At 39.5% G+C, this 27,375-nt stretch overlaps 1 protein-coding gene across 1 annotated transcript in view; it reads left to right on the top strand.

The window, feature by feature from the left end:
• adgra1b (adhesion G protein-coupled receptor A1b) overlaps positions 1-27,375 on the top strand; it is a 195,817-nt gene that overhangs the window by 14,343 nt on the left and 154,099 nt on the right. Inside the window, exons 2-6 of the mRNA XM_029449473.1 lie at positions 2,541-2,612; positions 15,117-15,188; positions 18,825-18,896; positions 19,066-19,137; positions 20,057-20,220. Of these exons, the coding sequence (XP_029305333.1) occupies positions 2,541-2,612; positions 15,117-15,188; positions 18,825-18,896; positions 19,066-19,137; positions 20,057-20,220 (452 nt within the window). The remainder of the gene's footprint in view (positions 1-2,540; positions 2,613-15,116; positions 15,189-18,824; positions 18,897-19,065; positions 19,138-20,056; positions 20,221-27,375) is intronic.

The following is a 27,375-nucleotide window of genomic DNA, read 5'->3' as shown; positions in this document are numbered from 1 at the left end:
ACTGTCATGGAAATGAAAATGAAAATAAAAATGAAAAACATGTATTAAAGCCCTTAAGAAGTCCCTAAAAGTCGGTTACATAACTGAAGTATGTAAATATTCATGACTAATTAGTGAGCAGCATAGTTACACCGAAAACACACCCGAGCATTGTCAAAGTGGATCCTGCTGCTAGCTGCCATGATTTGTCTATTCAAAGAGCAGAGCGAGCTATGACCGTTTTGTTTCTGCTGTGAAGTCCAAACTAAAAGTTGCAGTCAAACAATATCAGCAGCTAATCAGTAAACGGAGCAACTCTTCCGTTTGCTATAAACGCCATTTTATTTACTAGCTAGACGCTAACATTGTCTGTGTGATGTTTGTTACTGGGCCACGCACAGTGGGTTTTATAGCTCTAAAAACCTATTTGTAACTAAACACACAATTAAAAAAAGACACAAGAGCTCAGACAGAGAAACTGGTCCAAAATATGTAGTAGTCAAAGAGGCCTTTAGACCTGTGCTCATTCATGACTGCAATTAAAATATCTGCTTTCCTTGTTTCTATATCATTCAGTTGCATCTTATTTATTTGTTTTCTTATGTAAGGTCTTTAAATTGGTGTACCGCACTGTAATGTCCTGTAGCATCACTGTGTTTGGACAAACATTGTGGAACTTATTAGTTGGGTGGACAACTCTCTTGCTCTCGAGCAGCAGTTAACACATGCCTTATGTGGTCTAACAAGTCACTGTGGGATCATAACGCCGCACTGTGTGTGTGTGTGTGTGTGTGCTCTAGTGTTGGTACACTTTCTGTTAACGGGAGACCCCCCCAGATGATTAGGGTGATCATTTCACCAAATGGATATTACCGTAAAACTTGGACAGTTGATTACATACATTAAGACAATTGTTTCTTGTATTACAAGTTTTCAGAATTGTTGTTTGAATATGCAAATGAGGCATTATGTTATTAAATATGTGCTAATTTTCATACATTTCCAGAAAATAAATCTGAACATTAGATAAAGCCACGTTCAAAATCATTGTTTTATTTTTTTGACATATTATGTCAAAGGTTTTTACAGAGGGAATTTTGATTATATTTTTGTATCTCTTGATAAATTAGAAAATACTGTCAACAGCCAAAAAAAAAAGTTTGCCAAGATTTTAGTAATAAATGTTATATAAAAACAGGCGATGAAGAAACCCCTCTGTAAAAACCTTGAGAATATAGAAAGCAATGAAACGTGGTGTATTAAAGTGGAGGTGTAGCTCAGACTATGAATAACACTCATTTTAAACAAAACGTATCTTAAAGACAAGTATTGCAAGTCACAACAGGTGAATAGTGTACAAAAGATAAACTATTGAATATTACCATCAAACTTTCCAAATTGATTATTTACGTTAAGTTATTCATTTTTGTATAACAAAAGCTGCTGAAATGTTATGTTTAAATATGCAAATGGAGCATTATCTAATGCTAACTTTTGGTGAATTCAGAAGAAATCTCAAGACGGGAATTAAAAAAGTTAATCAGATGGACCTTATTATGTATTTTAGATGTTCTCTTTCCACTAGTCTGGAATACATTTTAAGGACGCAAAATACCCGAAATTCTCTAAATTGACCAGTGCATGTGTGTCGCCACATTTTGTAATGATCCTTCCTCCAAGATTGAGGTTTTGTGGGTTAGGTTAAAGGTTAAAGTTAAATCTGGATACTGAGGATTATGTAGTAGGGGTTAGGGAATAAATACCATAAACAGAAAGACCTCACAATAATAGTAATATCAGTGTTGGTGTGTGTATTTATGTGATTGCATTCTTCTCTTTGCTCAAGTCCCAAAACCCAGTGTGTGTGTGTGTGTGTGTGTCTGTGTGTGTGTGTGTGTGTGTGTGTGTGTGTGTGTGTGTGTGTCAGCGAGTAACACAGTCAGCAGGAAGACCTGTCAAAGCACTACTTTTCTTATCTTGCCTGACAAAGATGCACCACGTAAAGAACATTTCACCACTTCAGCATGTTTAAAAAGTTTTTTTTTTAAAGGAAACATAGCAACAACTGCCATTGAAATAATCAAAACGGAGACACTGCATCGCCTCTGCATATTTATTCATCACTTAAAGATCCTTGTGGTGCGTTTTATTGATTTGTTTGCTGTTGTAATGTGAGCAATGGATGATTGAATTGTGCTGAACTCGCGTTTCTTCAAGCTTTTCTATTAGGCCGATATTTTGACATGGAGGAGTAGAAACTGATGTGGGGGGGAGGGGAGGGGGGGGGGGTCGGATCATTATCCATCTTAAACACAAATGGCCATAAATAAGACAGAGACGTGGCGGGGATGAGTAATTTACAGCTGCAATCTCATCAGACATAAATCCTTATCTCTTGCCAACATATTGACAGTCAGAGGATAAACAATTTATCAGCTATTTGAATAAGTAATTTCTTCCCCTGCAGCTCTATTTTTGTGATATTTACAAATGTACCTCCATTCACTTGTTCTGTATGCTCACCTCATCGTCTCTCCCTCATATCTTTTGCTCCTAAACAGAAACCTGAGTAACAACAAGATCTCCCTGCTGAGGAATGGCTCCTTCTATGGCTTGGCTGTGCTGGAAAAACTGTGAGTACTTAAATGAAGCTCTCTTTACTGTTTCGTCTTCCCCAGAGTCCCAATAGCTGTCATCACAGGAGCTCTATCGCTCTGTAAAAGGGGCACATGGCGGGGAATTAGGAGATCCTTGTCGGGGATTTACCTTGCACAAGTCTTGCCAACCTTTTTCACCTTTCAGCCCTCGTGCTTAACCTCAATTGCCACAGTAAATGTCTTAAAAGGGATAATATATAGCATCATATAGAGGCTTAATGCGGTACGCTTTGACAGATGCGCTGACTGCGCCGAGTCCATTTCAATGAGTCCTACATCATATACATTTTCCCAGAGGGCTGTATGCGTGCAGTCTGATGATGAGCTCTATGATGGCTGTCTTTTTCCCGCCCCCTGAAGTCAACTATTGATTGCCTTCACCTCTGTCCAGCCCAGTGATCACCGCTCCTCTACCTGATGGTGACACTCACATTGTCTGATGAGGAGGAAATCACAGAGGGGCTGAAATCACACGGAGAAGACGACTTAATAACTCTTTGCCTTTCAGTCAATCTTTAGATGTATGCATGCAGACTTTCGTTCACAATTAGAAGCTCACACTCACAGGCTATAACAGCGACTGCTCTGAATATTATTACAGTCAGTTGGCCCCAGTCTCCCTGCCTAGTTGACAGTTAAATTCAGATTGTAATGTCAGTGGTGTAATTCTGCCCCTATTTCACTCCTTTTTGGGTGGCTGTGTTGCCGATCGACCTACAGGATGATGTCACCTGTCTCCCCGGGCCTTATTAGTGCCATTAAACCGTTTTACCATCATCCCTCCAGCTCCACAGTGATGGAGGGATGATTGCGAGGCTTTTGAGGACACTCAGCCAAAGGTTTGTCAAGGCTGACCTCTTTGAACAGCATGTTACGTGCCCTATCCCTTCCTTCACCTCACTCTCTGGGTACAGCCTGTCTATCCTTCCGGCCACATGCAGCATTTGGCAGAGATGTGTCTGTCGCTAGCAGTTGATGCCAAGCCAGGTAGCCTCAGTGAGTTGAAAGTGGCGGCCAGCTGTTCCCTCGTCTGGCTCGGCCGACTGACTGCCTGCCTGCCTTCCTTCCCGGCTGGCTGACTGACTGGATCTGAGGGTTGTGGTAAATTGGCAGCTGATTGACAAATATAATAACCCAACCCAACAATGTGAGTGTGTGTGTGTGTTTGCACCATTTGTGCTGCAGCTGTGCACCTTTTGTGGTAGGAACGGAAACACAGTGATCCCAGATTAAGGCATTCTTTGTATGACATAAAAAAAGTTTTCCCAAATTCCACAACCTATTATCTTAATCTCTTAATCTCTACTGGTAGTATCGCGCCATGCAGATCATTTTGGTCTAATTTGTCCTGACTTTGAGACATGCTTCTGCCTCCACAATCCCAATTCAATGGAGGTGATAGGTGCGTTTTCACTCCCAACTGGTCAAATAAGGCAGCATGGTCAGTGGCCCTACACGTCAAACGATAGCTCTCTACGTACTCCTCTATTGTCAGTTTTGAACGTGCAGTGCTGTCTCTTGTGGCTATAGTAATTATGACAGCAGTAAAGGAGGGAGTTAGGTGACATAAGGCAGGATGTTGGGGTGGATGGTCGGATCAAACAAACATAGGACTTTCACCCATCAGACGGCTGTTTGTGCCTTGTGTGGAACCTAAAGTCGACGTTGATTTATCTTAACTTCATTTTACCCTGCATGTTGAAAAATTAGGTTAAAGGGTTACACAGTGTGTTGCCAAAGGGTTCTAACCAAGGGTCAATAGCCTATGTGATGAGCTGGGAGTGAGAACGTGTTGGAATTTCATTGCTAGAAATCTAGCGAGGCTATAGATATCACTAAGGTTAAGAGAGAAAATGTGTTTTTTTTCTGGTATTTAACCAACCCTTTACTCAGAGGTCAGAGAGTGTAAAGCTGAAAGCCCTCCATGATGTTGCTCAATTTGTAGCAGAACTTGGTGCTCCACGCTAAGAATTATCATCACTCATCATGGCATTCAAGTCAAAAGCCCATCAGGAACTTTATTAATCCCCCTAGGGGCAACACCTTTAATGTGATTTGTCTCTTAAGTGTCCTCTTAATGGAGGGTCTCCGTATGTTGCATGATGACCTGGATCCCCCCATATGGACACAAGCCCATTACCATCAGCCACACTTGGTCCCATGGGAGCAAAGCAGGAACAAAGCCCATCACTGTTCTCTGGTCAGTAGCACTGAATCTAGTTTTTGTTTTGCCGCTTCATCATTGGTTCCCACCGCAGTGTGTGAAGAATCTGTGAGAAACAGATAAGGCTGGCATATTTTTCAGTTTTCATACTGATACACTGCATCACATTTAACACTTTGGTATCACAATATATATCTATATATATTGGATTGGAAATACATTTCATTGAGAAAACTAAGATTCTTTTTTCGTAGACTGCGTGGAAAGTCTACACGACACACATCATGTAGAATGTTGAGTCAGAGAAAGAAGTGCTGCACTCTGTTCCTTTTTGGAATTACACACTTTGGATTAAAAAAAGGTTCAAATAAACAAGATTCATTTTGGTGTTGCACAATCCAACAATAACTTTAAACAACAAAATATAAACTATGGCTCAGAATACTATATTGATATAATAATATGGTGAAAGTGTTTTTTAGATGTCAAATGCAATCTTGAAATAAGCACACTTCAATTGGCTACAAGCATATTGCATGTCCTTACAGTAGTGGTTGTTTTTTACTGTTGTGTCGGTGGATGTGACAGATGCTTTGTTCTCAGGAGACCGTCTAAATGTTTTTTATTGAGAGCAGTGGGTTTATTCTTTTTTTGTCTATTTGACCGATCGTTATTTATCCAGCCTGAAATTGAAGGCAGGCTGAATGGACTGTGTGGACCTCGGCCCGTGGCAGAGACGGTATCAGAATTCCGAATGGCATCTGCAATTGCTCATTCTGAAAAGCAGATGTCAGAGGTGAGAGGAGGTGTTCTTTACAAAGTTTTGCAACTCCTGTTGTTCCCATCATGGAGGTGACATTTATTCAGTCTTCCTCACGAGGTGCGTGTCCTTGAGAGGTGATTGATGAGGGCGTGGTTAACCGCTGAGCATAAGAATGTGTGACAGTCTCTGAGATCAGACTGCATGGTGGGAAAAGCCCAATGATCACGTGATCAGAAACCAAACTAACCCAGAGGCTATCCTCAGCGGGTCAAAGGTCAGAGGTTATTAACAGGGACAGCAGGAAATAATGAGTATTATTGAGCCGTCAGAATCGATGACATTTGATCAAAAGCAGGAGATCTCTCAATCTACGATCATAAATAAGTATGAGTATGTTGCTTTGTCAATCAGAAATCACGCCAAAAAGAATTGTTCTTAATTGAGCTTACTGATTATGAAAAATAGAACTGGAGATATTATTTAGCTCTCATACTCAAGATATGGACCCTTCCTTTTTACATCCTTTACTGATATTGTCAAAAGTACAAGTTCTTTTTTTTTACTAAGGACACTAAAAAGATGCAATAAATTCATCTGATTAAAATCTCAGAACATATTTGAAGAACATATCACAGCTACCTTTTTCAATCTTTTTTGTATTTGTTATGTTGTGAAGTATTTAGATTTCCCTTCACTAAGCAAAAGCCTGGCGTGTTTATGGGTGTACCTGAGAGGACATGAAATAAGATGAAGCCTTAAATGGATCAAAGCCTAGTCTTGAATATATTAATGCTTTTATTGTTATTTTACAGTTGCTGGGTCACAGTTGAGGTGAAACATGTGAGCACATTGGGTGTAACCGGAAAGACGGAAAGGACGGATTCTTGTTCTTCGTCTCTCCTCTGTTTCACTTCTCTGCACAGATTGTCTCCTACGATTACAAAAGTAACAGATAGACGCTGGACACCTGATCATTTAATAGAAAGCTTTACAGTATTTATTTCCATCCTGGGAGTATTTGGAGTTGTTTCTTGTTTTGTTATGCTATTTAAAAAACATAGCAAGAGAGCAACAACAGTATCTTTTAAAAGAATTTGCTTCACACTCTCCTTGAACTCTTGCTTTGTTCTGATAGAAATATCTCACACTGATGAGAACAGAAGTACCAAAATAGGACACAGTTGCTCAGCTGTTAACCAAGACCGTGTCTTCTTCACAGTTCAGGGTTTCTTACAGCTTTTTTTTTTCCTCCCTCTGTTGGTTTCATGTGACTGTTTTAATTTTGCACGTTGGCTGAAATGAAGGCGTACTTACAAAGTGACTAACCTTTTTTTCCCTCCACTCCTTTCTGTAATATCTTGAATCTGAGAAAATCACTGCAAATATCCCATAAGCACTGCTCATTTACCCACTAGGAATAAACTGCACTCAACGGTGTTTGAGAAATGTTATAATCATGTTATAATCAACCCAACTGGGTTGAGAATGTGGAGACGTTTAAGTGGCAAACACTCACTTCTTAAAAAAAACCTTATACATACTGTCAAAATATGTTAAATACTACCAGCTTTACATTGATTTGTGTTAAGTGTATTGAATAGGCTATTTGAATTTGCTGTCTGTCTTGCCAAGAAGGTTGAATAATTAATCTATGCCTTAAGGTCTTTAAAGCTTCCTGTATGTTATATTTCCATAATGCAAACACACAGAGAAAAGCCACTGATGCTCTGGCAGCAGTAGCTACAAGCCTGTCACAATGTGTACACATTCAGTCTGTTTAATTGGACTGAACTGTCTGAGTGTCCACCTTTTTCCCTCTCCTCAGTGAGCTTTCAACACATATTAATTTGCAATCCAGTAGGTGGTTGTCTGTCTCAGTGGGTGTTTGCTGTGATTCAGAATGTGTGGCCAGGCCTTCCCTCAAAGCATCTGCAAACTGACCCATGAATATTTAACACGTGAATAAAGGCTTTTAATAATAAACAGATTCCACATTAGCATCAGAGTTGGTGCCAATGTATTGTATGTTACACTGATAATGACAGAGACAGTAAGTCTTTATTACAGTGAGGATGAGAGAACTAAAGTAAATGATTTGCTGCATGCTTTTTAGTTGCATTGCTGTGAAAAACACAAATATGTAATATATACTGTACACTAGAGCTGCAACGATTAGTCAACTCATCGACAAGTTAAAATATACGGCAACTTTTCATGCTCTCAAATACGGAGATTCCCTGCTTTTCTCTGTTTTAAATCATGTTTATGTGAATGCCTTGGGTTTTGGACTGACAAAACAAGACATCACCTTGGACTTTCAGAAACTGGGATAGTAATTGTTTTCTGACATTTTATAGGCCAAACGATTATTGATTAATCTAGAAAAGAATCATCAGATTCATCGATAATGACATGTTTCTCAAGTATTAAACAAGAGTTTAAAGACATGCCAGTGGCTCAGTGAGGCTGTACTTCCAGCTAAATGTGTCACGGGACGTGTTTGGAACCCAAATGCAGCACACAGGAAACCAGGAACAGTTGATAATGACGTTTAATGTCAAAGCCTGGCAGGTACAGGGCAGGACAGATAATGAGCTCAGGGTATATACAAAAGTCTAAGCAGATGAACCAGTAGGGGAGAGGCAGAAGGTAGATTGTGGCCGGGCAGAGGATCAGGAATCAGAAGAGACGAGCAGGTCAGAGGCAGGCAGAGTCTGTAACAGAAAATCAGTCTGGGACGAAGTGCTGGAAAGTCTTGCATTTGTCGAAGTACAATCTGGCCCTGAGTGGGTGAGCAGGAGAGGCTTGAATGGAGATGAGATGCAGCTGGAGCCCAGGTGAGCTGATGAGGTGGGAGTGGCTGGATGGTGAGGTGGAGGCGGGGTGAGTGGAACAATACAGAGGTGCAGCAGGTAAAGAGAGGAGGAGACCAGGACAAAATGCTAACATCAGCATGCTAACATGCTCACAGTTGCAGTGTTAGCATGTTGATGTTTAGCAGTTATATGTTCACTATCTTAGTTTAGCTTGTTAGCACGCTAACATTTGCTAACCAGCCCCAAACACAAAGTACAGTTCACGCTATTGGTAGTGATGGGCAAATTAAGCTTCTGTGAAGCACTGAACCACTTCAGCCAATTGTTTCGAAAATGGGTTCATTACTCGAAGATTCAGGTACAGTGACCTCTACTGGCGAAGTGCAAGGCTGCAGTGGATTTAAAGTATCTTTGCCTTGAAAATTATTTTATGCACACATCTAAGACTGAATATCATGTTCTATTTAAAAATAAAGATTGATGATTGTGTGCATGTGTTATTGAGAATTATTTTTTGGGCTTTTTAGGCCTTAAATTATAGTATTGTTTAAGATTGGATAAAGAGAAGGAAAATTACATGGAGCATATGGGTACTGCTCGGATTCAAACCCTGGGCCACTTTTGGAGAATCATCTGAATGTGGGTCGCCTGCTCTTCAATCTGCACCACTGAGGCTGTGCAGCAATATGTGGGATGTACATTATTGTTTCAACAGATTTAGATATGATTTCTTTATTTGCTCACAAGGAACAGCTGGCGTGCATAAAAATTGTTTCGCTAGTTGGCTGGCTCCATAATGATCCAATACAAACGCAATACCAACAACTAAACAGCAAAAACGCATACTACGACAACAACCCACAAATTTGCGGTTATAAAGTGTTGAATTCAAAACTGTCTCAACCTGTCTGAATCGAAACGAGGCAGTGCCAGTGAATCACCTGATTGGACCGCGAACCAGGCAATGAAGCAGTTACTGTTTTGGACGTCAAATGTCACGTGATTTGAAGCAAGCTTCGAAGCAGTGGTTCTATGGAATTGTCGTTCAGGGTTTGAAGCACGTATTGAAGCTTCAGTATTGCACTGCCATCACTAGCTATTGGTATCCGATCATAAACCCAAGTATAGGACAAGACATTATTTTTACCTGATGTTGGTGCTAAATGAAAAGTTGAAGGATCATTTATTTTATTACACTTCACCTTGAGGGGAGTAAATTAATGTGTGCACCACATGTCATGGTAATCCATCCAATAGTTACTGAGACATTTCACTCAAAACTACAAATGTCAACCGTCTTTAAAGTTGGTGAGATTAATCAAGAAGGAACCATGTTTGTCTGTGCGCTAATATATTCAGTAAATATTGAGATATTTCCCCAGAATGAAATTGTCAACCTGCAGGTGGCCCGAGATTAAATGTCAGACAACCTCCAAAGTCAGTAGGATTAATACCCATGTAACCATAAATGTCTTAACACAATGTCATGTAAATCCATTCAATAGTTTTCAATATATTTCACAAAACAAAAGTGTTAACTTTATGGTGGCGCTGGATGAAAAGTCAGGGAATCACCAAAGTAAGTAGGAATCACTCCCTGGTAACCAGGGATGTTTGTACACAATGTTATAGAAGTCCATTGATTAGTTCTGACAACAAGGTGATCTTGTCCAACCATCATTACAAAACCCCAAAATATTACATTTCCAAAAAAAAAGAAAAGAAAAGTGAAGTGAGGAACAGATCCTCACATTTAATGAGCTGAAAACTGCAACAATTTGGCATTTTTCCTGTACTAAAAACAATTAATAAATCATCAAAATAGTTGCTGAAATCTGTCAATTCAATAAATTACTAATTATTTTAACTCCACTCTCCACTAGTCTAAAATATGATAAAAACTGGATGTAGTTTGAGTGTGTTTGTGCGTCTCTACTGCTCTGACTTGATTATTATCCCTCTACATGTAAGATCCTTTTACATACACACATCCTGCTGAAGACACCAACATGCCACTGAGAAATATGATACAAGTTATACTAATGAATTTATGTCATCGTCTCATTTCATTAAGTGCGCATACAATGGCGTACATCATGCAGTGTCACTTTCCATTTGGTTGAGTGCCCAAGTGGCCACAGCAAGCTACAATTTTATTTGCTTATGTACTTCATGTAGAATTTGACCTTTTGTGAATCTGATTTTGATAATTACATCAACATTGAGATGTAGTTAATGAGACTCTGCGTGATTAAATACTCTCTGTTATCAAAGAGAAAGCAGGGCTCTGTCTGGCGGCTGTGCCTGTGTGTGGTCTGGTCAGTTTATTTTTTCTCACAGTGAGTGCATGTGTTTGCACACTTCATATATAGTGTGACTGCGTGATGTGGTAATCATGTAGATTCGTGGAGGAATCTGCCCATTAGTGTCACATAGTGAGCAGGCTGATATCCTCTGGGTCACATGGCTCGGGAGAAATTGAGCAGGCTACGATATACAGTGCAGTTTAAATTAATTGGGAAGCACTTCAGTAGCTTTTCAAACATTAACCACAAGCAGAGTTTATACTGATGGGCTGATCCTGCTCTTCAAACATGCAGGGCCAGGGGGAGTAGAAAATGATTATTGTTTAAACATTCATCTCATTTGAGCTGCTCCAGCTATATCTACAGTGGATATATGGGGCAAGTCTCCCCAAAGGTAGTTATCATTCCTTTGTGTGGAGCCTACAATAGATTCTCAAATAGTGGCCAGGGCTTTTGTTTACCTCAACAGAAGAGAGAATCAAGTCTTTATTTGAGAAAAACTACTGTCAGAGGCAGTACTTAGATTTTATTTTCTATATTTTCTATACTGTATTTAGGAGTCTCCCTCTTTTCAGAAGTGCTCCACTTTAATATGTTGTTGCTGTTAGCTGTTACTGCAATGTCAGTGCTCGTTATATCTGTTTTATATTTAAAGCTTCAGGTGGCATAATTTCCTCTCTTCCCCGGAAGGCTTTTACTGAGAAACATCGGAAGTGTGCACACAGAAAGTATAGACTTAACAGCAGCATGTTGAAGTACAACAAAATAGTCATAGTCCTTTTTCAGGGAATACATTTCAATTTACAGTGGGAAGAGCACAGATTAAAATAATGAAATTAATGATGGCTGAATTTAGCTGCTTTGATTTCAGGTTTGTGGTAATGTGAATGCTGACACTCTCACTGAAACACTTGTATAGCACAGAGCTATTAGTGCTGTCAGTAACACCTATGCTTTTCTTACTTTGACAAGTCAAAACGTCTGCTGTTAGAAAGGCCAAAGTAACCAGTGTTGTGGCACTGATGGAATTAATGTTGTGGAAATGTAGATGATGCTGAATTTACAATGTATAGGTATATTTGTGAGCGTGTGAGAATATACTACGTATGTCAATGTACTTTTGCAGAGGCCCTTACTATAAATCATTGGAGTCTTGTTAGACATCTGAAGTTGTATGTTAAAGGTGCAGTTGGTTACTTTTAATGAAAAATAATTTGTTGTCATTTTCTGAAACTGTCACTATATCCTGACAGAAATGCTGATAATCTGTGGGGAAAAAAATCATGTTCCTCTGCCTCCTCCTAGTGCTCCTTATGGCATTTGATTCCACCACTTCCAAAGGAAAACAACCAATCAGAGCTGAGGAGTTAAACCTAGTTTAGAAACTACGTTTATTACCAGGCCTATTTACAACCGGATATTCTGTTAAAGCAGTTTTAGAATCCTGTACGTGTGTGAATTAGTTAGCTTAGTGGTTAACACAGTAAGAATGTTCTGGGTTTGATTCAATCAGCCTGCTGAATAGTTTCCTCTGATTATTGAGATCTTTTGGCACCTGTTGTATGTGACAGACCCAACCATTCTGGGACCTGATCAGTTTATAACACATAACCATAATTTATAACATTTATTTGCAGATAATTGTTGGCTCAGGTCTGATGGCTGTACACGTTTGTTGTGTGGCCTTCAAACTCAATTGTTTGTATAATGTGGCTTTAAAAATTACCTCATACACAAAGCCTGGAATTCACAATTCTCTTTTAGTGAATATTATGACAGCAATAATATACAGAGGAGACTCAGAAGTACATGTATGAATCCCAAAGACCCTCATCCAGAGACTCAACATTGCAATTCAAAACTGCAATCAGGTTTGAATATTTCAAATGTTAAAAGGTTGAGAGTTAGGGGCCCTTTCAGGCAATTAGAGTTCTTATAAAGGTGTCCGTGTTGATTGTTTTGTGCATATTATATAATTGGATTCAGCATTGTGTGATATTCTCTATACAGTAGCACATTTCCTGTCTGTACAGGAGACTGAGAAGTGACCTTTGCCCATAATAGGGCAGTCAGTGGATGAAGTGGAACGTTCTGAACATTCAGCAAATTCAGAGAGGCAAGAGCAGTGAGCTGCAAGACAGTTCAGGATAAAAGGAGGTGATGCAGGAACAAGGAATGACCTTTTGACCTCCATCCTCTGCCCGCTCTTTTGTAGTATATTGTAGAAGATCAAAGACAACTTTGAATGAGGGTGGGGATGAGAGCCAGCCCTTGGCCCAACTGACGGGACCAGGAGGTTAGTCTGTCAGGAAGACAACTTCAGGGCTCTTTCCAAAGCCCGCTACACCTTGTTGTGTGAATGACGACTCCTGAAAGATGTCTGAAGAAAGTCTCTTTAGTAATTCTGATTTTGAAAAGTCAGCAGACATAGAAAGCTGAAGCCTCATTACTTATCTTTAATTAAGTTTCAAAGATAGGGCAAATCTTCTTATGACAGGAGCAATTTCTAAACTCATGGCTGTGTCCTCTCCAATCGCAGACCTCCTATCCTATCTTATCTTAACTTATGATATACTAACTATAACTATAACATTTATCCTGCAATCGGCACTTGTTCTGTCATGCCTGTATCTATGTTTAGAATAGCAAGTGATTACCTATCTTTGATAAGAATGTACTGGTAGGCTACTCAAGATGGACAAGCCAACCGCTAGTGATAGCGCTCACTTGTCACTTGCTAGCTATCATGGCCAAAAATATATGGGCATTCAATTGTAGCTACAGGGAGCAAAAAGGAAGTGCATTTGTGATCTGTACGTGCACTGGAGGTAGCATGTCGATCAAATTCAGAATGAATCATCTTGGCAGTCAATAAACAGCCATTAATAGATGGTCTGGGAAATTTAAAGCATCATCATATGGTTTGAGAAGCCTTTCAATCATTATATTTCAGTGTTGTTCCCCATCTTCATTGTCATTGCTATACAGACCTAACAACAGCTGTTGCTATTTTTGGCAGTTATTTTGAATTTAGGACAGTGTCTATACTAATTTAAGATTCCTAATTTGGGAAATCCTTAAATTGTGCGTGTCTGTTCTACATTTACACATTCTTTTTTTATGAGAAGACCATTGGTCTGGACACAACCTGAATGGAGGGCTGTTGGGGGTCCTAATGGTTCAGACAAAGTGTGTTTTAACCATGGGCTGAACAATTTAACACAAGATACAGATCATTAACCCCATATTGGAGTCATCTGTCTGCCGCTAATGATGGCTTGTCTTCTGTATGTGTAACTAATGCTTTACAGTAATGATATAGGAATCCTTGCTTGCAATTTCTAAAGAAAATCTGCATCACTGTATGGATCCTATACATCTTTTATTGTGCACTCAATGTAGAAGGGTGAGTTATTTAGCTTCTGTTTAAATGAGGTAAAGGAAGCGTTTTGCAACCAAACTGTCCCATGTGTCAAAGAAGAGAGTTCTAGCATTACTTTTATTTTCACTTTGGGACAATGGCAGTGGCTTTGATAGTCCCATTGGTCTGGTTTTATTTATTTTGCCTGGCCCTGGACTGGCCTGTGTGACTGTTAATTTAAAAGAAAAAGAAATGTTGGCCCAAAGTGGATGAGTTGAGCTCACATTTGGAAAAAGCCACTACCCTTCTTCTTCTTCTCATCACGCTAGACATACAGTACAAAATGAAAGGAAACCAGGGACACAATTTCAGGAAGTTTTCTTTGGCCTGCAGAGAAAACCAGAAAGGAGAATTTCGGAGATCCATTTTTAGTAGCGGCAGAGGTTTTAGGGTTAGCGGTGGGGGTGGACAAGGAGTGCCTGGCTGAAACCGCAACATGTGTGTTTCCTTGGCTGGATGTGGTCTGTTTCTTAAGCATGCAGGAAATGGTCCGTGCTGTCCGGCTAACAGGTGCAATTTAACTCACTAATGAATGGCCTCATTCTTTCCCAATAAGAATAATATGAACAAAGGTCAACATTAAAAATAGAAATTAATTTAGAAATAGCAGAATTACTTAAGTTATCACTAGGAATGCTTTGGTCTACATGTGATATTAGTTAAAGCTGTCCTTAAGAAAATCTATACATTTCCTTGAGTCCTCTAGCTTGAAAGAAAAAAAACAAAGACCTCCCCTTTATTCCCAACTGCTAGCAAACCATTATTCTCTGAACTGAGCTCTTCCGTGAACAATATAAACCTCCTCATCCCCATTTGAATGAATCATGTTTCCTTGGAAGACCCATGTTTATACAGTCAGCGAGCATGAGCTTAAGTGAATTTCATCTCAAAACTAATGCCTCACCACTGCTCAAAGTGAGTAGATAGATAGACAGACAATAGACAGACAGATATGTAGATAGATGGTAATCACTGACTGCTATCTCTGACTCTTTGTCTCTCTTCTCCAGGGACCTGAAGAATAATTTGATAAGTACATTGGAGCCCGGGGCCTTCCGTGGTCTGCTTGCTCTGAGAAGACTGTGAGTATGACGAAGCATCGTAATAGCCTTCTCCAGGGGACACAGGGACAAGTGCTTTGGCTTTAGAGGCTAAGAAAAGGAGTGTCTAAAGTACAGAGTGAAGAGAGGAATGAAACATTTAACTGAGGCAAAAGTGCTGAAACTATAATTTCAGCCTTTTTTTAGCTTTCTTTGTCCAGGTAATTCTAAGTGAAGGCAGAATGCCTTTTTGTAATCTTCCTAAACGTAAGTAAAGACACATTCACAACTGGGAGCTTCCCGGTGTTCTCATGTTTTGCTAGAGGGCACATCAGCAGGAAGTGTAAAGGAAAGGGATATCATTTGTCACTCACTTTCTCCACTGAGGTTTTGAGGATTAGAATCAGTGATCTTCTGCCGAATAATGTGTTAAAGCAATTCTAGGTAACCTTTGCTAAAGGTACATTGGATTTCCTTACATTTCCCATCATCCTTGAGTCAGTTACTTTAATTAAAAGGCACAATATTATGTTACTTGTGATATTGTTAAACAACGATTTAACTCGGTCAAGTAGAGAAGAGTCATAATTCAGCAAACTGACGCAGAAATCAGCTAAACGCATAAGCTGTGTCTCAATTCAGTGGCTGCAGACTTCGGAGGACACAGCCTTAACGGTCTTTGGAGGCCACAAAGGCTTAACCGAGCGGTCTACAAAATAAGACGGTCTGGTCTACGGAGGATTTCTTGTTACGTCACCAGCTGTTCCTGCCCCTACCTTTTTTACCGCTATTTTTGGGGTTAGGGTTAGGTTAACCCAATACATACATTTAAAAGTATAGTTCCCCGCTGCTGTTGCTGGGTCCAAGGACGCCATTTTTCATAGAAAATAACTTGTCACCGGCGCGTGATTTGTCGGCTGCATTTGAAAGAGTCTCCGAAATGGGACAGCCATGTCAAGGCCACTGTGACGTAATCGGTCTACAAATGCAGCCTCCGAAGGCTCAATTAAAACACAACTATAGACTGTATATAAGAAGTGAACATAGTCACCGTGACATCCCCTTTTGGTTTGTAGACTATGGCTTTGAAGCCTTAAGTTTAAAACTAATTTTCCTGAACTGAAAACACACTGAAGGGTGAAAGTTCTAAGATTTTAAAAAACGGCACCACCCTCAAGCAAATGCTTTATCGTGTATTTTACTCTAAATGTGAACATCAATTACAAAATAAAAAAAATTCTGTATTGAAGAAGACTTGCAACTAGTGATTGAGAGAATGCACTAGTGTGGAAAATGCTTATATATGAAAATTAGCTCAGAATTTGTCAGAGTCCAAATACGTCCAACTTTTCCACAGCGGTGTTGTAGCTGACGTATACATAACGAATACATAACAAATTATTATATGTATGTCTAACCTATTAATAGCGTATCACTTACTTATTTAAAACGTATAAGAGCATCTGGCCAACGGAGCTGGAAAAGTGCCATTTGGTTCACGTCATGCTGATGGAGAACGGCTAGAATGTACTCTTGTCGCAGCCTCTCAGCATCCTCCATGCTCTCTGATGATGGGTTGATGTATTCATGAAGACGTGCTGTGAAGAAGTGAGGATGAGCTACTTACAGGGACCCTATATACTATATTCAAACCCGAATAAGCTCCCAAAATGTTAGCTGAATGCTAGCTGTACTGTAGTAACACGTTTAATAAGTTACTCCTCAGTCAGGCATAAGTGTAGTAGGGTTCACCGTCAGCCGACGTAGCCTATATCTAACGTACCTCTAATGTATTCACATACTGTATTCACGTAAGTATTCACGTAGGTATTAACGTACTGTATTCACGTACTGTATTCACATAGGTATTCACGTACGTATATACGTATGTCTAACTTAACGTAACTTATGTGTAACGTCTGCATAACTTATGAAGCACACGTTGGGTACATCCGAAACTTTTGAACACACTCAAAATTTAGACTCTGACAAATTGTGAGCTATTTTTCGTATACGTTTCTGCCATACGGATATGTGTGACAGGGCCTTTATACAGCCTGCTAACACTAGCCACCATAGGAAGACTTGCTGAAACCTGCATCGTGAGGGTTATTGAATTGAATATACCTTATTTCAAACATTATTATTTATTTTGTATAATTGTATAGCTGAGCTAACACTAACGCTAGTGGTCTGGCTGGCTGTGGGTTTAACCTTATTCTTGTATGATTTTCTTAATAAAAAAAGTTAAAATAGACACTTTTCAGTGGGAATTGATTATAGGAAAGAGGATGTTTATTTCAAAGGCCTTTTGCATTTTAATCATATTTTACAAATTTTTTGGATCGTGTAATGAGATGGGTATGTTGTGTAGTGAAGTGGGTAGTTTGCGAGACTCCATCTGGATGCTTCTTAAAAATGTAAAATTCTTCGAATCACAATTTGTTGAAAATAAATAGAGATCGAAGAATAGAGAAACACGTCATGTTGGTTGAGAGCAGTGCAGTAGAAAATTTGTCTACTTACACATTTGAGTGTCTCCGTCTGTCGTGTGACCTCACCTTGCTGGTCGTAGCGGTCCCCATAGAGTCTCCTATCCACCATAAACTAATGTTCATACCAAACCAAGTAAGAGTCTTAACAGCAAAACCCTTACGTGTATTGAATTGAGCAAGGGTTGTATTTTTACAACTAATTTACAACTTTTCATTTGTTATTAAAGAAAGTTTGCATTATTTCTTCTTTTAAAAGTAAATATCTCCTGGTTTACTACTCCATTTTTAAAACTATGACAGTATTAATTGTAATAAAGCATCTTTATTACTCCTGTTTGTTTATTAACAATCAAACTTACATAAAACTGAAAATGTCTTAAAAACGTACTTGCAATGTAAACATGCACAGAAAGTAAGGAATTTGGCAGAAGAAAAAAGTCTGAGAACTTTTTTTTTTTTCTTTTTTTTTGGTTTGTTCTACTCGAGTAATGATCTCTGCGATTACTCTCATCCTGGCTGTCTACATATAGGCTTCAGAGTGAGTGACATGATTGCAGCCTGATAGTTAGTGGGATCTGGGCTGGCAGGGATGCAGGCAGTGAGTTAGCCATGCTGATTCGGGGCGCGTGTGTGCCAAGCTCGGGGAGCAGCAGAGTGCTAATTTAAGTGCTCCCCAACTGGTGATTACTCGAGTGCTCTGCTTATTTTCCCACAGCTGCTCCAGCAAAGCAGCTCTTTAATTACAGAGTGCGAGGGCACGGAGCCATGGACGCGACAGCGCTCAGCCACTCGCATACGGAAGCAGTGTGTGTGTGTGTGTGTGTGTGTGTGTGTGTGTGTGTGTGTGTGTGTGTGTGTGTGTGTGTGTGTGTGTGTGTGTGTGTGTGGGGGAGGTGCTGTTGTAACCAGCAATGGTTATAGAGAGTAAAAGGTCACAGAAGGTCTGGACAGATATTCCAGGATGTTGAGTAAATGAATGAACATGGTTTCCTAACAGCTTTCACAGATGTTTAAGTTGTTTGTGTTTTAAAAAGGCAAGCATGCATGAAGACGGATACTAACAAAGACACATATTTTCAGTTGTGCTTCCTGTTTTGACTACAATATCAGTAAAATGTGCTATAAAGTTCACTATATGAACATTTGGATGTTCTTCTCTTTCTTTTTTTGTCCAACACAAAAGGGACCTGTCTAACAACAGGATTGGCTGTCTCTCGGCTGAAATGTTTCTCGATCTGGGCAACCTCTCAAAATTGTAAGTAATCCCTAAATTGAAAGCATGCGTTGAACAGCTTTATGCTTAATTTGCTGTCTGTACAGAATATGGTGTTTGATATGTACAACAAAATACAGTTGTGTGGCTTTAGTGCGTGTGAGGAGACATTTCTGGATGAATGTCTTTGTGTCCTTTTTTCCACAAACAGGAATTTATCTGGGAACATCTTCTCCACTCTGACTGTGGGACTCTTTACACACCTCGTGGCTCTCAGAGTGCTGTAAGGCAACCACACATAAATATCATGTGCATAATACATTCAGTTATCTAAGTTGGTGTTAAAAATGTAACCTCTTGTTCTTGATCAGGGTACAAAGGCAAGTCAAGAAGTTATAGGCTGTTTAAATTGCTGATATTTTGACTATAGCAGGAAAGACACACATGTGGCTTGTCACATTTAAGATGACTGTTAAACAGCGATACTAGATGGGAAATTTTAAACTATCGTACCAGAGGCTTAAAAATGTCATATTTTGAGGAAAATGATCGTACACAAGCCACAACCACAATAGGTATAAATATTGAAAACGTAATGCTGACGTAGCAATGATGCAGGGAAGTGGGTTTGTGTCCATACGTTTATCAGTCTTACCATTTATGTACTATTACAAAATAAAATTACAAGACAGCCCTGCTCGCGAATCATGTTCATCAAGAACAAAGCCTACATGATTGACTGGAAAGAGTTCCCGTGAGAAGAGATCTGTAAACACAGTTGTAGCATCCATATTTTTTTCCTATCCAGAAATGTATTTAAATTAGACAGTGCAGTCTAAAACCAACTGCTAATTGTAACCGTGTACATTATGGCACTTTTGTCATTATAAATCGCGCAGGGGGCAAACTTACGGTATAAATGCGATAAGTATCGTATTCTGGCAACGCTGCTATTAAATGTTGCTGGGTCAGTAAGCAGCGAGTCACCATGCACAATACCTGTGCCCTGGAGCTGGCACACATAAGGTAAATTAAACCATCATTGATTTGATGAATTACACCTATGTTTTCCTATTATAAGCTATATTATATAATTTCCTCATATGTCAAAATGCCTTCTGTCCGTCTTTTGGATAAATTAAGTTGTTCAAATTAAGCACTCAACCACACAGATTGTAACTGTGCGCTGGTTTTCCCATCAGGCACTTCAGCACTGAGACTTTGTTCTGTGACTGTCAGCTGAAGTGGCTTCTTCTCTGGGCTCGAAGCAACTCGGTGAGGATCGGCAACGACACGGTGTGTGTGTTCCCCACCCACCTCCACGGACTAGAGTTTCGCAACCTACGTGAACAGCAGCTCAGCTGTGGTAAGGATCTATCATAAAGGTGTAAGGTCAACGTAGAGTGGGCACTATTTGGTTAGTTAAACAAAAATAAAAAGATTAAAAAAGCAGTGTTCAACATGTGATGGTTTGTTATTGAGAAAAAAAAAGAAAGAAAACTTAATCCATATTATTAATTATGTATTTTGCTGCTAGCTTTACACCTAGCTAGCCAGCACTAGTTTGCACATCAGCTAGACAACAATGCTGTTTCTCAATTTGGATACTTCCTTTAGTACACTTCAATATAGTAAACTGTGTACACTATGTACTATGACAGGATATTGTCTCAAATCAAACATGGCTGTTGTGCACTCACTGGAAATGACCATTGTTGTCACGGAATGCATTTCTACCCAAGTACACAGGAAACCAGGAACAGATAGTGAAGTTTAATGTCAAAGCTTGGCAGGCACAGGGCTGGACCGATTCTTAGAACAGGGTAAATACAAAAGTCCAAGTAGACAAACCAGTAGGGGATAGGCAAATGGTAGATCGTAGCCGGGCAGAGGATCGGGAATCAGAAGAGACGAGCAGGTCAGAGGCAGGCAGGGTCGGCAACAGAAAATCAGTACGGAATGAAGTGTTGCAAAGTCTTGCATAAGTCACAGTACAATCTGCAAAGAGTGGGTGAGCAGGAGAGGCTTGATTTGAAGATGAGATCCAACTGGAGCCCAGGTGAGCTGATGAGGTGGGAGTAGCTGGATGGTGAGGTGGAGTGGAGGCGTGGTTAGTGGAAAATACAGAGGCGCAGCAGGTATGGAGAGAAGCAGATAGTGAAAATTGTAACATTTGAATGCTTCTTCTTCTTCTTCTTCTTCTTCTTCTTCTTCTTCTTCTTCTTCTTCTTCTTCTTCTTCTTCTTCTTCTTCTTCTTCTTCTTCTTTTTCTTCTTTTTCTTCTTCTTCTTTTTGGCAAATCTAAACCCGAAGAGCGTAAGCGCCAATATTTAACTGTGATTGTCACACGCCAAAATATCTGCCGGCTTGTTTGCTCATATGAAAATTGGATTTATTGTATTCCAGTGTCCTTCAACTATTTCAGCTTCCTCGGCCACCATTTTTACAAGTTTGGTGATCCCTACCCTGACACTACGTAGCCAAGATGGTGACTATTGAGAGTAAGAGGTGTCAAGTGGTCCACACTCAACCTTTTGACCATTATAAGTACACCATCTGTGAACTCATAGTACACTGCATCTTGCTCATTAATGTTAATGCACTTGTGAAGAATGCAAACTTAGACACAGCATGGTTTTAGCCTTTTTGCTAATAGAAAAATCACAAAGCTAAACACATGGTCATTTAGCTAGTATTTGCTCTACCCTTGGCATGTAGCTCAAAACCCAGTATCATATTACCAAAACTCACTGATGAAATGGAAAAATTAAAAAGCCATAGCAGTTTAAATGCATGCTAAAAAGAGAGTAAAAAAGAGTTATTTACAACTCCGGTGTTATTCTTACTATTCCAACTAACTGAACGAGTAGTGTCATGTTTTATAGGCTAGCTTAAATAAAATTTATAGGCATAGTATGTAATTTATTTTATTTTATTATAGACTTAATTTGTAGCATCAAATTGATATCCTACCCATAGTCCGCAAATAATGTTCCTTGTAATTAACACATTTTTGAATTAGTTAATAATTAATTTCAAGGGGGATGTCCGGTGACTTGCTCAAGGGCACCATGTCAGGGCAGGGACTGAGCCACTGCCGGACAATGTTGAACCGTACACTTGTTCCTGGGGCCTTTTTATAGTGACCAGACCAAGGCACACCTCCTCATGCTGTTTAATCACCATCTTGATATACCACAACTGTCGGGTGGATGGATTATTTTGGACTATTACATATTTTAACACATTTGTGAACAACATTTGAGATAAATCTGTTGTGTGTGTGTGTGTGTAAATAAAGTCTGAAATCTGTCATTTACACATGTGAAAAATGGGAGCAAAAACAAAAGTGTTATTTTTGTTTAATGTAGAAGAAAGAGAAGCAGAAGAAGAGTAATTGATCTTGATTTCTGGTAACTGGACATCATGACTTCTTTTAAGAAATCTGATCAACTGAATATCTGAATATCTATTGCACTGAGAACCAAATTAGATTTTCAAGAAAAAGAAGAAAATAAAAAAAATGTTTTACTTAAATGTGATAAGCCATTTTTTCAGTGGCAAGTATTCCATTCAGATTGAAATGTTTCTTAAAATGAACGTTTGTAAGCTTTGATAAAAGTAATCTATAAGATAAAGGATATCTTTACACTTTGGGAATACCTCCTGACTCTCCTGAGACTTCTCATTAGCAAGAAGCTGTTTCATTTCACTAACATTGCATTTTCAAGTGGTTAGCGCAATGAGAACATGATTAAGTAGATCTATTCTGATAATAGGTTTCTCTCTCCACTGTTATCTCTCCACCTGCTGTGGCTGTGAGCTGTTTGACAAGCCTAATATAAGGCAATGATTTAGTGCAAAATTGCCAGAGAGAAAGCCCCAGGCAAAAATGGTCTCATGAAATGGTATTCGTGCAGTCTTTGCCCTATCATGTACCACCTGAGTTGGGGGCAGTGGTAGCCTTAAAAGCTAAAGGAAGGAGTTTGTGGTGCAGAAGTTGCTCGTTCAAACCCTCAGATCAGCAAAAAAAAAAAGCTGTGCCAGGAAAATAAATGAGCTTTACTCTCCCCTGCCACTCAAATTTCTGTTAAAACACTTTCCGTAAAGCATGTAACCCTTGAGCTGGTAGTTTTTATACTGAAGTTACTCGGTGGCCAGTGGTAGGACAGAAGTTGAGCTGGGCAAATGTCTGAATAGAGTGCTGCAGGAATGAGTCTTAAACCATGGAAAGGAGTTATCACTGGTTCCTTCGTCTCAAAGTCCCTGGGTTTCTTTAATGGGTTTCTGGTTAGACGCTTGAAATAAGCTCTGTGCTCATTTTCAAGTTTTGTTCTACAGCGTAAAATACGACTGTAAATACCCCACTCGTGAATTTTGAAGCTTTTACGTGTCTTTAAACAGGCGGTTGCTAACAAGTGTTTCAGTGAGACGACTGACCTTGAGCTTTTATCTTAGCGGTGGTGACGTGAAGTCATCCGACAGAGGTGTAGGTCGTTTGTAGCCTAACGTTAGCTCTTTACGATTTTATGATTACAAAATCCTGAACGTGGTGTTTATTTGTGAAGATTATCCTACAAAAATAGATCGTCCCTGCAGCACTATATATGTCGCAAAAGAGGTTGGTGGAAAAGATCAGGTGTACCCTGCAAAACCTTTTTCTTATAATGATAGTTTGGAAAATTGGGGGTCCTTCATATAAAAACCATCCAGCATGCTCTGTGTAAGTATCGTATGACCAAAACATATTCGTCCTTGTTTTAATTTTAGGTTGATAGTGGAGTTGTTTTTCGCAGCTAACAAAAGTGTCAATTTTAAAATGCACACTATTTTTAAATATGGCCCTTTTAAGACTAAATAAGTCTGAAGACTAAAATATATAGACTTACATTGTTGCAGTATGGTGTCTAGCAGCAGTGGATGCATCAAGCAGAGTTTTAAAGCAGAACAAAATGGTGTCTTTACTTACTGGAATTTACAGTAAAGAGAAATCCAAGGGTCTTTACTTTCTTCTTTTTCTGAAAGACTGGTTACAGGCAATCTCCCTACGCCTCCCTCCCTGTCTCCCCTCAGTTGCTCTATCTCGCCGTTCGGTGCTGCGGTCCACAGGGGAATTGTATCTCATATGTGATAGACTCATCCTCCTCTTCTCCTTACATCTGCTTCCTCATGGGGATATTGCTCTGGAATGAGAAAATCATTGGTTAGTAGTGGGGTATGTGTGTTTGTGAATGTGTAATGTGTAAAGTGAGTGGGACATTATATGAAGATGCACTATATGCATGATGCAGGGACGTGCAGAGGATGTTAGAGGGGCCTGGGCTCGAATTCATAAAAGGCAAGTTTCGCAAATAATTAAATACATTTAAAAATAATATTTGCCTGGAACGACTACTAATTCATGACACTGTTAAAGGGAAATTAAAATGTGTGTATTAAAAACAAACCTATGACCAAGGGAGTATGTTTCCTTCCAACATTGGTGAGCACACATATTAGGATAGGGGTCCTCCCCCACAAATTATTTTTAGTCTAACACTTCATTTCCTACATTGTGCTGACTTTCTATGCACTCATTTATGGTGGAAATTGTTTTTATTTATGCAAAGGAAAACACAACATTCAGGCAGGTGACAATTCCCATTAAATGGGAATATATAATGCAGTAAAGCAGGCTGTATTGCTTTCAAATATTTATTGTATCCCTGCTGAGTCAACACATGTAGGCATGATCGACTCTTCCCTCCTTTTTTGTGTCTTTTGTTTTGAGAAAGAATCCTCTTTAAATGTGCATAAATTAATTGATTTATAAACCAGTATTTCTGCTCATGTTCAAATCTTTCTGCACATTCAAAACATATGCCACATATCTGTGTTCTTGTAAAAGTTGTAATATATTGAGAAAAAAGTAATATTATATATAGATTAAAATCAAAATTTAATAAGAATAAAGTCTTAAAATTCCAAAGAAGTTGAATAAAGGGTTGTGTGCTGCTCTTCATCAAAGCTAAACTAACAGAAAACACTCAGGATCAGTCCTAGTTTGGCTTATTGTCCACACAAACGTTAACTTCATGCGTGCACTTAAGCGTGTGTGCGTTCTTCACCATAGAAAGCTCGGTGCCAACACAGTGGATGCCACTGCGGCAGGAAACCAGGAGGATTTTGATTCAATCAATATGTGTTCGACATCGCAGGCTGTGTGCAAACAAAAAATAAAAAGGGAAACAGAAAAAGGGCACTTCCCGTGGAGGCCAAACAGCAGGTGCTCAAGTACCCTCTAAAGTCTGTGCACGTGCCAAACATGATGTGAAGCAGTTTTCCGAAATGTAATGAGGAGAAACGTGTCCCAGTCTGCAGCATGTACATGTCCCCCCCCTCTTTAGTTTGTACGTACACAGACAACAGCACTGTCCTGAGACATCTGGACCACTGACATTCTGGAGGTATTCTATGTAATCCTAATTGTAGGTGTTTTTCATTTGCACTGAACAATGCAAAGCAATTACAGGGTAATTCTGCACAGTCTACAGACAAAGAGCCATGAGTGGAATCCAGTGGCAGGACGAATAGCGCTCCTTTCAGGCCCTAAAGCATCCATTATGGGATTACAATGATAACGTTCTGGGCTCCCTGCTCTCGCCATGCTTGGATCTATCCGCCTCTCCACAGCACAGCTCCATCTTACAATACCTTATTCATTCACTTGCCAACAAACAATTTCCAATTGGATACAGTGTGGTGCTCTAACAACCATATTTTCTAATGTTATTTGATGGTTGTTATTTTCATATGGCCTTCGGTATGTAAGGGAATGTTGTACGACAGTGTCCCCCGACCAGCACCTTGTTAAGGCTGCGTAGATGGGATATTGCTCAACACCTGATGCTAGCTTCTTGTTATCAAGAAAAATGATAGGATAGGATGAAAATATCCTTCTTCCACACTCGCATACCATCGGAAATATTAATATTTCTCTTCCTAGTTTCCCCCCCTTTTGTTTTTATGAAGAAGTGTCATAGAAGATGAATCTGTTTCTTTCTCCAGCGGCTCCAGCGTGATGGATAGCAGATGTCTGCACCATACATTCCAGCAATGAGCCCTTGTCCCCACGCTGACACAGGTCGGTTACTGCCTGCAAATGAGGAGGAACGTAGAAGCTTGTGCAGCTTCCGCCAGGATCAGGTGCTTCCTGTGTCGAGGTCAGGGCAGGCGTCTATTCGACTCATCTAGCCATGAACCTTTGGTTCTTTAACACTGCTGAGATGAGAGCCACAGCACAGACTTAAAGTATGGAGCTAACATGGCACGTTATGCACTGCAGGATATAGCAGTATTTATTGCATGATGTCACAGCAGAGCAATTTCCCTTTATGGTGCATTATGTCATGAATCTAATTTCACATGCAGGCTCATTTCTTTAAGCCTCTGGTGTGCCTCTAATGATTTAATGATATAAAAATATCAAGGAATATAACTTGACATAGTCTGACATATGCGTCTTTGAAGTTCAGTCACTTACCTCTTTTAAAGCCAGTTGATTTGAGAAGAAGATAATGAAGTGACTAAAGAAAGCATAGGAGCATCAGTTTAAGAATACAAATATCTGCGTGTTTTATTTTCAAATCTGCTTTGGTACTTTCTGGATTAAAATCACAAAGTTCAACATTTGGCTTTGTGAATAAACAAGGAAAGCTTTCTATCCCTAACATTAGGGCTGTCACAATATCAGATTTTCACTACACGATTATCATGGCCAAAAGCATCCATGATTACCATATTATCGCAATATATAGAACATTTTAATTATTTTTTAATAATGCTGTCAGTCAAATGAATTTGTAAATTTACTTGGCTTTTCTTGTGGACAAAAGCGGTAGTGTTTCCGAGCACCATAGTCCCTTCAGAAAACATCTAACTTTACTGCAGTAGGGTCTGAAAGTTGGCCCGCTAAGTCCTGGTTCTGGTTCTCCCCCCAGCAATCCCAAATTCATCCTGGGCCTCCAGCAGCGTGGTGTAGGTGTTGGCCCCCAGCGCAAAACTTTGGACCCGGAATCGGACCCGGTGGCCCATATGACAATCATTTAGAATAATTATACAGAAATAGCCAGGTCTCATTAACTTATGTTGGTCATATATAGGCATCAGTATTACATTGAGACTGTTTAATAACTAGGTTTTTGAGTTTTTTCTATTTTGTGGCATAGAATTACACTCAAAATACGAGTGTTGGGAGGGGAAGAGAGAGTCTGTTACCATAAGTCTACATAATCATACATAACAAGTGCACTGATGGATAGTAAAAAAGGCAACAATTGATGAACAAAAAATCCACAAGGCCATAAATACAAAGTCAACTGAAACACAATCCCTTGTAGGGTTCAGGGGACCGGGTATTGAGCCAGATACCTAACATACTTACTCTGATAAGACTGTGATTTCATATCCACTGACCATCATTTTTTTCCTATTTTTATTTTTCACATCTGTTTATGGGAAATGTTGTGTAGTATTAACAAAA

This window comes from Cottoperca gobio, chromosome 15, assembly GCF_900634415.1.
Source record: "Cottoperca gobio chromosome 15, fCotGob3.1, whole genome shotgun sequence".
Classification (NCBI taxonomy): Eukaryota; Metazoa; Chordata; class Actinopteri; order Perciformes; family Bovichtidae; genus Cottoperca; species Cottoperca gobio.
This window is presented reverse-complemented; position numbering and strand designations above follow the sequence as displayed.